This window comes from Gymnoscopelus microlampas (genome assembly GCF_963454915.1).
Source record: "Gymnoscopelus microlampas genome assembly, chromosome: 23".
NCBI classification, from domain to species: Eukaryota; Metazoa; Chordata; class Actinopteri; order Myctophiformes; family Myctophidae; genus Gymnoscopelus; species Gymnoscopelus microlampas.
This window is the reverse complement of record NC_139960.1, coordinates 31,113,884-31,128,388: the sequence shown is the minus strand read 5'-3', so window position 1 is coordinate 31,128,388 and position 14,505 is coordinate 31,113,884. Positions and strand designations below refer to the sequence as shown.

The 14,505-nt window shown below is 40.4% G+C and overlaps 1 protein-coding gene across 1 annotated transcript in view; it reads right to left on the bottom strand.

Annotated features, from left to right (window-relative positions):
• ano6 (anoctamin 6) overlaps window positions 1–14,505 on the bottom strand; it is a 36,729-nt gene that overhangs the window by 19,820 nt on the left and 2,404 nt on the right. The window contains exons 2-3 of the mRNA XM_084049838.1: window positions 6,706–6,776; window positions 5,552–5,680 (exon numbers count right to left, since the gene is read on the bottom strand). Coding sequence (XP_083905964.1) covers window positions 5,552–5,680; window positions 6,706–6,776 — 200 coding nt within the window. The remainder of the gene's footprint in view (window positions 1–5,551; window positions 5,681–6,705; window positions 6,777–14,505) is intronic.

Genomic DNA, 14,505 nt, shown 5'->3' with positions numbered 1-14,505 from the left:
TGTACAGTATAGGACAGTGCTTTTCAAACCTTTTTTTATTTCAAGGACCCCCATAACCCTGAGAGTGTACAAATGGAACCAAATGGACCCGTTGTACACTCTCAGAGTTACGGGCCTGTATAGGACAAACATGAGGTTGCATGATTGTATCAATCGTCATTCAATAATCTTTCTTTGTTTTTATACGTTCTTGTACCAAACATGTTTATGTATGAGGAAGGTAAGTCTCTCTGAAAGTTGTTAGAAATCATGTGAGAAGAAGCTATGAGCACTTTGTCCAACTTAAAAACTTGAAACATACTGTAAGCTAAATTAACAAGTAAACTCCTCCTGCTTTATTTGCACATTTGGACAAAAATAAAAACAGCAAAATATAGTGAGAGCAAAAAACTAAACAAAAAGGATCAATATATTTCTCATCACACAGACTATTTACACTGTAAATGGAGGAACACCCTGCTTGTAATGGGGAAGGTTCCTGGGACATCATAATCTCATACTGTATATCAGGTTTTACTGTCTGTAGCAGAGCTGCTATGGATCAGTTCTTTGCTTCCCTAGTACACATGTTTGCAAAGTGGGGGCCAGAAACCAATTGGAAAGGAGAGGAAATTAAAAAAAGATAAACATATATTTAAAGAAAATCTTATATATATTCTTTTCTTTTCTTTTTAAAGCTATAATGCAACAGAGGGGCCGCAGCTGGAGGAAAGGTTTCGGAACACCTGCTTTCTACACAGTAAAAGTCTGTGAGACTTCATTTAACAGTGTACGAATGTAACCAAACAGATTTTACAGTGTAAACAAACAATGTGTCAAAGATACAAAGTGATGCAAAGTAATTTGGGTTATCTTTGTGGAATCTATTTTATGTACAGTCTAACAAATAATGGGACGTTATGGGACACATATCTGTGTCTGGTTTGGCACAACACACGAGTAACATGATGTATGAAAACACATCATATACGTTTTGTTAATGTAAAAGCTGTTGTCAAAGCCAAATATCGACCCGCAAATACATCTATATGTTATTAGAATAATGGTTCTACCTGTTGGATTCATTATCACCCAAGAAGACATTTCAATTATTCTGAATAATTAAAATGTTTCCTATATATTTGGAACAGTCCCAAACAAATGCACTGTATGTGACAATGGCAATGTCACAGAGTCCACTTAAACGCCAAGAGCATCTGTACCAAACATTGTCTACAAATACATTTCATGGTTTGTTTATTCTCGCTTTATGCCAGGCGACTAGAGACATACATGTACTGAACTGAAACACCCTGGAAACTGAATTCGTATTTGAGTATTTTAAAATTAATTTGGTAACTGTCAGGATGATGGCTGATGCTCTCCACCCAACTGGTACTTTGAGCAACTTAAAACAAACACTACAAATCATTTGCAGCTAACATCTGACCCAAGTCTGTGTGTAGGAAAACAAACTCAGGGAGTGTCCTGGCAGACGGTGTTGCATCTGGGATTAAGATGTGGGATTGAAGGATTCCAACAGGTTCTGCTGTAGTGCTGCTCTCGCGTGCCGGCTAGCAATCAGCCTTGTCCACAAGGCTCTCAGAGGCGGAGTTGCATAACTGACCTCTGACCAGATTCTTAGCTGGGAATTAGCTAAGAAACATAGTTTGTTTGACCCATAATGCTTCAGGTTGTGGCTGTCTTCAAAAACAACATAGTACTAATGGCTATTGGGTACTGTATTTTAACCACTTAAACCCTATATACTTTATTGATCAGGGTCTCCCAGGGGTCTGTACTTGGGCCACTCCTTTTTCCCCCCTGTACACCAAAAATCTAAAAGCTCACAAAGCGTCACAACGCAGCACACTGTGAGCTTGTACATCGGCTATTTTTGTTGCTAATGTTTGTACTATTTTGAGGGCCCCCTTGAAAACGAGATGCTGCATCTCAAGGGGCTTATCCTCTAGTTACATTTCAAAATAAATAAATATTATGACATGCCCAGAATAGAGGCACTAGGGTTCATGTGATTAAACCTGTTAGAAATACTGTACACAGGCACCAATGTTAGAATAAGCATTATTCTCATGTCTTAAAACTATTCCTTACTGAGATGTGCCTTTTCTGCAGTGCTGCGTCACATCACTGCTTCATGGCCTCGTTCATTTGATTACATTAGATTAGATTGGATCTCTATTGCCACATGACCGGGGCTGATGGGCAGCTGCTTTTGGTACAGCATGAAGTAAACATTACAAAACCCACGTAGAAGAGTTTAGTGTAAATCTCTAAGGATTGATGCATCCTGGCTGCATGAATCTGCAGGTACCATCACCCTGCATATCTCTCTGTGTACCGTATGTTTGTTGTGACAGATAGTGTTTGCAACACACTGACACACCTGGATATCTGTGTACGGCTAGCGTTCATGTCTGGAGTTTCCTCATTCTGAGCATTGTATTCCCTACAGACACATACATACATGCAGCATGCAAGCACACAAGCATGTACGTGCAGTATGTGTATGCGTGTGCAGTATTGTGCACACACAAAACAAAAGAGAGGCAGAGAGAGACATGCATGTGTACAACTACAAAACACACTCACATGCATGTGCACATAATGGCTGGTTCTTTGCTTTGTTGTTTTTCTAAGATTTTCTTGAGTCTATATTGAGTGTTCTGTCAGTGATTGGTTTGAGGTTTATTTGGGACACACAAAGAACAATCACTCCCTCATGCCTCTCAGCACATGGAGAACTGTTTTCTCTCCTACTCTGCTCTCTTGTGAATTCTTACCGTGCTTAACCAGATGTCTGATTTGAAACATACAGGTAATTATGATGAAGCAAATGACATGCAGTAATAGTAAATGGTTTATGGTAAAACGGTAATTAATTATTTAGTATAGTCAAAGTGGCAAATAACAATAGAACTTATCTCAAGGCACCTTTTATGTAGACTATGTGTTGACAGTACTCTTTAGGGGAGGGCATAACATGTTGAATAAGTAGGGATGTCCTCCGATCAGATCACCCAAAGCCAAAACATGTTATTTTCAAGTCTAACACACTTGTTCAGTAACTTTCCATCGGTCTGCGATTTCAAGGCAGTGCTGTATTGTATTAATTGTGGTGCAATCTAAGCTGTAACATTTGATATCGTAGTAATGAGGTCCTGATCAATATTTAGCCACTGCTAAACCAAAAACATATTTTTGCCCCGTTGTCGCAAGTTGTGGATATGTTGTGTATATCAGAGATGAGATGCAATGGGGTAACTTATACAAAAGATTGGCTTATAGCCTGCATTACAGATCAAAATACTAATATTCCTCCCTGACCATATCTAGTTTTGTATTATTATTGAAGTGCTTTGCTGAGTGGCGATCCATGCCTGTATTTTACACAAAACCATTTGTCTGGTGAGAACCTGAGCTACTAACAAGCAATGTGTCTCTACAATGTAATTACATGACTAACATACTTTTATGTTTTAGCGATAACGATTTAGCAATAAGTTCTGTTGTGAGCAGCAGCGCGCAAGTGCTAACCATGGCTAACGTAAACACAGCTGCACTCCAGAAAAGGCAAGTAACGTGCATGTTCACAAGCCAGAGCAAGTACTAGGCTTTCTCACTACATCCCATTGCCTGGAGAGACGATTGAGGATAGAATACATAGCCTGGAGGGACGATTGCTCTGTGATTGCTATGCTGTTGGATACTCAGTAAACTTCATCACTCAGTGACACAGTCAGTCAAAGATAAATGTGTCTAAAGCAGTGGTTCTCAACCTTTCCTCGATCAGGGCCCACTTGAAAATCTCAAAAGCTTTTTCAGAGCATGTTTATTTTAATGATCAATCAATCGATTGTGTTCCGCATGGATCAATGGAACTAACACAGTATTCCTATTTACCGGTATCACAATGAAAACTATTTTTTCAAGGTTTTAACCCCAATTAAAAATTAAAAATACCATGTCATTTCTTTACATTATTGTTTTTTTTAATATTAATGTTATTTTGTCCTTCTCTTAGTGTTTTGCCAATTATTTGAGGGCCTGCTTGCAATACCCTAGCCCTGGCCCACATGTTGAGAAGGGCTGGTCCTGCTGGTCCAGCCAAAAGTCTGACATAATGAAACACTCCCTAATGTGTTCTGTGTGTGAGGAGCTCTGCATGTGTTCGAAAATCTTCTCCAGGCCAGCCAAGTCAAATGAAAATGTGTGTCCTCCTTACAACAGGACATTTATAGGATTCACATTAAAGCTCCAATCCATACGTTTTAAGTCACTTCTGGTGCAGAAAGGCAAGTGCATTGATGTCCTAAGAACTACGATAAAGATTGCAGAGCATCTGCAAGTGTCCATTCTGGTGTGCTTCAAATAAGTTTAAAATACATTTCTCAATGGAAGAGTAGGAGACCACCTCCAACCACTGCAGATGTGCTACTTATATTGTGTTAATATACTTTACCATGTACAGATTGGTTCAAGTGTTGTAGCTTCAAGCCTGGCTGTCTTCACTATAGCATTTTCTATCATTCTCATGTACTCTTAAATTGAAAAACCCAGGAGCACATGAGTGACGTTTAGGAGCGAAGTCTGTCAAAACGGCTACAACACAGGTCTGAATCTCAGCCTGTACCCATTTTATCCACTTACAAGAAATGTAAGGCCGCGTATACAGTACATTAAATGTATTTCTATGAATATAAACCATATATCATAATGGCACTATAGTAGGAGAGCTGGAGGACTGTATTGAGGTCTATGTTGTAAGATGTTGAAGGAGTAGTGAAATACTGCTGAGCTCTGACAACACATCTTTCATACTCTGTGCAGTAGCTTATTATATTAAGTGTCCTGAAAGCCTTTTTGAAGCAATTCTTCTCTGTCTCTCTCTCAGAAAAACGCACACTCTCCCTCTGTAACCCTCTCTCATCTCTCTACTACTGCTTTCTTTTGTTCGTTCCTTCTCTCCCCTTCTCCCTCACTCCTTCTCTCTTTCTCTTCCACTCGTTTCTTATCATATCTTTAAATCTTGTTTGAAATCCCTGGACCAGCTGGGAAATCCCCACTGGGGATGTCGATATCGCTTTCATATTCCATAGCAACTACTGTACTACTGCCCTTGAGCAAGACACTTGACACCCAGTTGCACTGCTTTGCAGCAAAGAGTACAAGACATTAGCTGAGTTGCCAGCTCCTGCGTGTGTATTTCACTGTGTGTTGAAAACCTGTATGTGTTCAGAAAACCCTTTTTCTGGGTAAGTCCTGGTTGAAAGAATTCTATTACAAATAGCTGTGAAAACTACATTAGAGTATTTATTTAATTAATTTAATCTTAATACCAACTCTGAGACACAGAGGCAAACAAGAACTCCCTTCCCTTCACAAATATTGAAAAGCAGTTATGCTAAGTTGAGGCTTTGTTTTCCGGTCACTCATGAATCATTATCCGTCTTTGCCTACCTCCGTAGAGAACACCCTAAAAACACCTGGAACAATGTTTATTTATAGTTTAGGTGGCATTGGCAGATAAAGTGCTACCCCAAGCTCTTACCTTCTTCCTTTGGAACGTGTGTCGCTTGTCAAAGTCTTTCTTGTCCTCATCCTCGTAGACCAGGACAAAGTCGATCCTCCTCAGGCCGTCGTTGAAGAACAGCGAGTCGGGTTTGTCGTTGAACTCGGCCTGGGAACAGAAAGTGAGCTCGTCCGGTAAGTCTGGTATGGTCTCAAACTCGTATTCCTCTTCGTCCATGGTGTTGTACATCCCTCAGTGTGCGGAGAAAAGACAAGCTCTGTGCTGTGTAATGCTGTTTGTTATATTGTGACCTTGGGTGTTTCATTCGTGATTGAAGTCACCAGAGAGAAGAGAAGAGGGCAGGATCAACAAACACTGTGTCACCCGCCCTTCTTCTACTTGCTCTCCAAGGATATTAACTGTTGGCTGACATACAGCCCACAGTGGAGTAGGTAAACCAAAACACATCTTAGTGGGTGTTGCTCTTTGCAACAATGACATCAAGGCTGAGAAAAAGGCTTGTTACTATTTTATTGGATGATTTATCTTCACTTGTAATTCTAATGTTATGTATTTAATTTGTAAATCCTGGAGGGGGGGATTCCTAAATGTTTAAACACATAATGCCATGTGTTAATTTTGAAAAATTCAAAATACTTGTATACATAATATGTGAAATGGAGAAAATCTATATACAGTATATTTAAAAATAACATATAGATCACAGTACAACTGATAGATATCCAAAACTTTCAATATGATAGTATTGTTCACGGGGTAAGCTTTGTAATCATTGACTCAAGTTCTTACGGCTAGATTTTTGTGTGTAAGCTTTCTAATGCATTATTCTATTTCCATTATGATGATGATGATGATTATATTTTGAGTCATGAGTTTTTTATGCAAGAACAATGGCTTCTATTTCAGCATGTTAACTTTCCAGGAAGAGAAAGGCTATTGATGTCATGGGTAGGCAGGTTTCATAACTGCCCACAGCCCACCTCTGAGACACAGAGCGAGCAGACAGAAATGGTACCATCTTACAGTAATGTAATGAGCATTAGTCAGGAGCAATTATATGAAGGTAAGGTTGAAAATGGTTGGCGTGTCATACTTAAAGGCGCACGCCACCTCAACAGTATGTAAATAAGTAAATATGAAATGAATATGGTGCATGAACACTGTTGACTCACCTGTGGAACCTTGGCTACTGCCGCTCCCTCCTTTATAGAATGATATGTTGGTAAAAACTCCTGGGTGTAAACTATAAGACAAACAGAAAAAAGACATGCATCTTATAAACGAGAATGAGGGTGCAAGCATTGTTACAGGCAGGGCTGGAAACAACCTTCCTACATCACAGTGGCTCGTACAACATTCACAAGCCACTTTTTCAATTTCACCAGCCAATTATATATATTTTAGGCCTGCTAACTGGATTGCAGAGAAACTTGCTACGTTAATTCATGCTTTAATTCATGCTTCAAGGAGGATGAATTCGAATGATTATGGCGTGACCACATGGCCTTTCCACTAGCGCCACCCCTAGGCTACGATGTCACAACTTTGCACAACATACTGTATATTATAATGTAATGCAGATTACAGTTTGAGTTCAACTGATTTTGGTGACCATAGCCTTTTCTGTACTACCTCCTTCAGTGAATAATATGTGCGTATGCCAGTCAATTCTGCTACTATCATTTAAACATTGTTTGTTTGAATGTTTTTCACATTTTAGCCAAATCTCCGTGGTCTGGGTGGGCGTAAGGAGCAGCACAACCTCTAGTGGCCGCTAGCAGGGCTTTTATACTCTTAAAGCTGGATTTAGATGCTTTAGCAAGTTTAGCACCACACCACACTACACCACACCTCACAGCATCAAAATGTCCGCCATTTCCAGTACACAAAAGGCTACCCCCTCTCAAATCCACAGGTATGCTTAGTAAACTCATTGTCAAGTCATTGACACTCCTTTTGAAATATAAGGACAAATGTGGAGGTCATTGCTTCTTGCCAAACAATGTAATGTAGATGAGTGGCCAACTGTCCTGTGTACAAATGCAAATCACCTGTGCAGGAGTTCTCTTGCTATCGGTAAGAACAAAATGGACCCTTATAACTGTGATTATAATACAATATAAATTATTATAATGTATTACAACCATGACAATTATAATACACTATAATGGATCATAACTGTGATTATAATCCAATATAAATTATTATAATGTATTACAACTCCTTGTAATGGAAACGGCGGTACGCCGTTTCCAGTACATTACTGTGGTGTGGTGTGGTGTGGTGTGGTGTGGTGTGGTGTGGTGGTGCCATGCCTGTGGAAATCCGGCTTTTGTTTCAAAGGAAAAACTGCCAGATGATGTTTGGTGACCTGCCAAGTGGCCTTCAGAGCAGACAAATGCACCATTCACAACCAAAGACTTAATCACATAGCCATACGGTAGAATGGAACAGAATAGGAGATCCAAATGATGGCAGGTTACGTGGGTGGCAGAGTCGTTTCTGTCAGTTGTGCCAAAATCTAGCACGGCTTGACTAGTGGCTGTTGTTAATTTCCTGTATAATGGAAAATTAAAGAATGACCATAGTTTAAGCTTGAAGTTTGATGAAGTGAGAACAAATGTGTTGATGTGACTTAGTGATAACTGTGCTGAAGAGCTGAAGAACCTTCCAGAAGATGCGATCAATGACTTGACATAAATTATGCCCTGCCAGGGCCTGTGCCTGCCTGGCACTAGCCATGTGAACGCTGTAGAGACACACCCTACTGAAATGTATTTAAGTGCAGCATGAAGTGCGGCAGTGGCTCAGGGGCAGAGTGGCCGGTAGAGCGGCCGGATGGGAGCCGCAAGGTTCCCAGTTCAATCCTGAGCTCCCCCAGAGATAGTGTTGAAGTGTCCTTGAGCAAGACGCTGAACCCCTAATTGCTCCCGATGAGCAGATTGGTGCCTTGAATGGATTCCTCCGCCATCAGTGTATGAATGTGTGTGTGAATGGGTGAATGTAATGCACAATCTATGTAAAGCACTTTGGATAAAAACGCTATATAAATGCACCATTTACATGTTATCTTGCCTTTACCCGGCAGACTGGCTATGACAACCTGTCTGACTACTGGACTTCTGTGCACACTGCACAGAATAAAAGATTTGAACTGCAGTCGGTTTTCAAGTCTCATTATTTCAGGTCTCACCTACGAATTCTCCATAACACCTGCTCTGTTTTCAAATATGGATAGTGAGATGTAGTATCTGAACCTTTTGATTTAATTTGCTGAATTATTCTTTGTACAATTCAGAATTCAGATGAGTAACCCCATAGATCTTTTCCTCTAACAAGAAAAGGTGACTTTGTGTTACCGACAACAGTAACACTGTATATTCAAGCATAACTCTTGACAGATTAATTCTGTGTTTATCTTTATTTATTCAGTACAGGGTTATGCTGAGCTGAGCATACATGCTCCTTTTCTGCTCCACCCTCATTCAGGTTAATGAGGTTACGAAACACAGGTAAGCTAAGGCTACACTGATTCACAGCTAGCAGCTACAGTTCCTGGAAAACTCAGGCTTAAGTGCCTTGCTAAAAAGCACCCCACTAGCATTTACTGAGGGGTGGTGGGGCGTTACTCATTTATTTTCTCTGCCAAGATTTTCCCTGCTGGACCAGGGGATTCAAACTGGCGATTTTCCAGGCGCAACCCAGCCAACTATCACCAACCTTATACAGAATTCTTTCATTAAACATCAACCACAAAGAGACAAAGTTGTCCACCCTCCTTTCATGTGTTCTTCAGGAAAGAACAAATCATTCACCAGCTGTTGCAGTTTCGTCAACATTCTTTGGCCATAACAACTAGCTATCACTCCCTCTTATTCTGCTCAATATTCATTTTGCAGTGGTGAAGTCGCCTCACCAAGAACCCCACATGCTTATTGTTAACACGTTACAGTAAAGTCTTAACACTGCTGTGGCTTAGACATAATTGTATTACGAGCGCTGCATCAAATCTTTACACAAACAGCAACGAGCAGACACATCATTCCACACGGAGAGTTCCCATGTTTCCACGGTCAAGCAGTGCATCATGGGAAACCTAACTGGAGTCAGATGTTGTTTTGAAAACACTGCCCATAGAGACGCAACTCTGGAAAGGCAGCTGTGGAATAATTGTTCATTTTGTCCTAGGCTGTAGGCCTATACTTGTAGCTTTATAGTGCCAAATCAGAATAGGAAACTTTACATATAGAGCTATATATCTGAAATCTTTAAATCCATTCACATATCCTTATGTATGCAGCCTGGAGGAACACTCTACTGTACATTCTTTTCCCACTGTACCCGCCCACCCACCCAGTCACTTCCTCCCTCTAGAATTTCCTTAACAACAGGCTTTTTTTTAACTGTAAGAAAAACAAATTAAGTTCAAACACACTGAAGAGAAGGCAATGAATGCAGCATCATTCTTCTCAGCAGAGAAAACAGCAAAGACACTAAACTATGTCACTGAAGGCTTGCAAAAGGGTAATCATTATTAAACAGTTGTTTGTTTGACTCTTTCTGTTTTAGTTCACTGAAGCAGAACATTACTCACAAACGGACAACATTTGTGACGGCCTCCCCACTCTGCCGGTCTGAGGCTGCCACTTTCCCATGAGGAAGAAGTGATTGGCAACGTGGGGCAGGTTGTCAGCCACTGGGCCTCACCTGGGGGGAATTGGGGGAACCTTATATAGCACTGAGGAAATTAACACTCTTCCTCTTCTCCTTCAGTGAGCAGCAGTGTTGTTTGGGTTCCTGCCTTTATTTGTATTCATACATTCACATACAGTACATGCATTGCACAGTACACACCACTCATCCATACACTACAGACACTACTGATACCTATTCACACATCTTTGTTGTTGTTCATTTTTGTTTACTTTTAAGTATTTCAATTTCAAATAAATTACTGTTTTGTCATTTAATTGATATTAATATGGTACCTTCTTTGTCGCTTACTCCAGCCGGTATGACACATTGAAGCTTGTGATTAGGCATCAAACATTAAACCGGCATTTAGACACTAGATAACCATTACAATTTATCTAAACTGGCATTCGTTACATAGGACAGTGGTTCTCAAAGTGGGGTCTGGGGACCCCCCCAGGGGTCCATGAGGAGGTTCCAGGGGGTCCAGAGCTAAATTATTGATAGCTAGGAAACAAAGAGACGCTTGCAGTAGGGGGTCTATTTGCATACCTGGGGGCCCTTGAAATTAAATGTTTTGAAAACCATGCAGTGACACAAAAGATTATAGACAAGGTCCATATTACAGTGGCATAACCATGGAAAATATCAGTAGGATAGGAACACCTGTTTGACAAATTACATATCTGTATTCTGTACAAAAGCCTATAGCTGTTGTATACATAAGCTGTTGTATCATGCACACTGCACAGCTGCTTCAGTTCATTGTTGAAAATCAGACGTTACATTTAGACAGCTTTCCTGTTCTTCAGTGCCAGCCAAAATCAAATGTCTTCCTGTGCTTTTGATAGTAAATGATGTGCCAATGATGTGTGTGTGTGTGTGTGTGTGTGTGTGTGTGTGTGTGTGTGTGTGTGTGTGTGTGTGTGTGTGTGTGTGTGTGTGTGTGTGTGTGTGTGTGTGTGTGTGTGTGTGTGTGTGTGTGTGTGTGTGTGTGTGTGTGTGTGTGTTTCCTCTGGAATTCATAGCAGCAGTGGGGAATCATGGGTAATGGGTAAACTGAACTAAACCTTCTCTGTCCACTGCTTCCCTTATGAAAATAATTAATGCTCACCTACAGTACAATGAGGGAAAAGTATGTGGGCTATAACAAATCTTGTTGAAAAGTCATTGTTACATTTTGTGGAACAAATCCATCCAAAAAGTACATCCAGCTAAGGGAAGCAACAAGATAAGTAAGAATAATGAAGACCAATGCAAAAAGTGAAGAAAGAAAAACAATACTGTATCAAATTATGCAACACTATATACAGTATCCGCACTGTACAGTATCAGTAAGGGAAACAAATGATTAATTTTAACTACATGATCCCTAGCATCCCTATTCTGGGGTGAACGTTCAGCAAATAGCCGATCTACAAGCTCACAACACATAGCAATTCGACACGTTGTGGGCTTGTAAATCCGCTATTATTAGATATTTGGTGTGTAGAAGGAAGAAGGAGAGGACCTAGTAAAGACCCCTGGGGGGAGTCCAGTCCCATCGACAAGTCAGTTGAGCTTATTGATCGGCTATTTTCGGGCGAAAGCTTTTCCCACAATAAGGACACTAAAAGACACCAGTATAGAGCCCTGAGGAACTCCGGTCAAACATACTGTATAGGGCCTAAGTGGTTAAAGCATGTCTGCTTTATTATGGGCTACAGTAGCAAAATGGAGAGACAGAGGAAGGAGAGGAGATGATGTGAGAGACAGATCAACAGATATTAATGATAAGTTGGCATGGTACACTGCAGAGCGGACAGAGCAACGTGCCAAGCCTTCATCAGCGTTAAGGCTTGACGCCAAAACGCGTACGTTGTCTGCTCTGCAGTGTACCATGCCAACTTATTATAAATAAAAGTGCCTTAACCCATTAAGACCAGGAACGCATCTGTGTCATTTTAAGATTTCTTTGGGCTATTCAAAAATAGCAGATATACAAGCTCTGAGTGCCACTGAGTGCCACTACAAGCTCATAGCGCGGCACTCAGTGCCGCGCTATGAGCTTGTAGATCTGCTATTTTTCAAATCTATTTATCAAATCTTTACTTCTGGGGGGGGGTCCCTGGAACTACATATTTTCAGATGGGGGTCCACGGCCAAATACATCATTTCGGGTGGTCTTTGACATGAAAACGTTTGAGAACCACTGATATTATAGCAAGCAACATATGTTTTTTTTTTCAGAAAACTGTTAGGATTTAGAAGATATTTGTAGAATCCCCAGAAGCAAAGATTTTAGTTAAAATGTTCGCTTTAAAACATATATATATATTAAAAGAATTGCACACATTTTCACGATTTTTCAAAAAAAAAAGAAGAAAAAAGCTTGTATATCTGCTATTTTTGAATAGTCAAAGAAATCTAAAATAACACAGATGCATTCCCGGATTGAATGGGTTAAAGGACAGTCCCGTGAGTGCTGGTATTCTCTTATAGAGAATAATCATTGTAAAGTAACTCTTCTAGACTGTGCACCCGGCAAGAAAGCTCCGTGCTATTGAAACGAGTTGGAGTCGTGCTCACACCCTTTGTGTAAAGATATTTACGATGCCATGACATTCCATGCCGACGAGTGACGACATGGCATGCACACAAACTGGCTGAGCCACCTGCGCCCTCTCACTTTTAGAAGTCCAAAGAAGACGTGGTCCGCTGGCCGGCCCACCGGCCCTCCCAGTAGCCAATTTTAATATAGGATTGTGATACCGATAAAAATAACTAGTATGCAATGGTAGTTCCATTGATCCAAGCCGGAACACAATAGATTGATTGATCATTACATGCTCTGAAAATGCATTCGGCCCATCCAGCGAACACTTTTGCGAATTTTTAAGTGGGCCCCGATCCAGAAAAGGTTGAGAACCACTGGTTTAGGCGACTATACAGTTAAATAAGTTAGGGCATAGGGGGGACAGGAACGGATCCCCAATTTACACAGGAAAATCCTCAGTGTTTATATAACCCTGAGTGTGTACAACTGGAACGAAATGGACCTGTTACACACCCAAAAGTGTTCAGGCATTTGGACCACCACTGTTGAGAAACAGTGACACACTCCAACATAATGTATTTTCACCGTTAAGTCAATTTCTAAGTAAAAAAAACAGGCAAGGGGCTCACTGTGTGACCAGATATATCAACAATGATGATACTTATATGCCGTACATTTGGCCCATGTAATACTTAAAGGGATAGTTCACCCCAAAAAAATACTTTTTTTCTATCGATTAGTCATACCATGGAGACCTGAATTCATGGATATTTTTTTGTTTTTGTCGCATTCCTAAGCCAATCATTTGATGTTTTGGGGTGAACTATCCTTTTAATGCTTGTTTGTACCCATTTGGAGGACCAGGTTTTTACAGCATCAGGACCACATCAGGACCACAAAAGATACTGTCTGATAAGTTATTGTCTGATAAGTTATCAGCCATGTAACATTAAGCAAAATTCAACATAATTTTCTGACAACTATTTGCAAACACTTTATCCTCCATGGTTTGTCCCAGTAAACACATCTCTTCAGCTACTGCAGCGCTACAAGCTGCAACCACTGGCTTTGAGCATAAATGATTCAGTACAAGGAAACTCATAGCCATAAGACTTCCACTCTGTGATGATGAACAAACCAATAAAGCACCGGTCAATTCCATTACACAAGAGTACAGACCCAGAAGTGATTCTGCCAACTATAATAAATCCTGGATAGAATTGAACAGAGAGTAAGTAAAGTAAGCGTCATCATGCATGGGGCCAGACTGATAACGTGGATTCACTCTACCGTGGACGAGGAACTTGTGAGTGAATCCACGTTATCAGTCTGGCCAATGCCAGGCTATATATATGAATGTGTGTGTGAATTGGTGAATGTAATGCACAATCTATGTAAAGCGCTTTGGATAAAAGCGCTATATAAATTCACCATTCATATCAGGAATATTTGAATATCTGACCTGTTTTCCTTGTTCTTCCCTTTCCTGAAAACTACAAATGATGGGAGCTTGTACGAAAAATTATTTCACCCACTTCTTTACACCTGTAAACCTGTGATGTGACAATAAAGCTGAGGTTGAGTTGAAGTTGATGCATGTATGATGCAGTGCTTGAAAAGGGCAAGTATGGTCAGGCTACCGCAGAGTTGCAATAACAACAGGTTTAGAACACAGGTGATTTTCATGTCATGTCATGTTGTCATTTCATTCAAAGATGAGACACTACAGCTACAGTATGTCTGG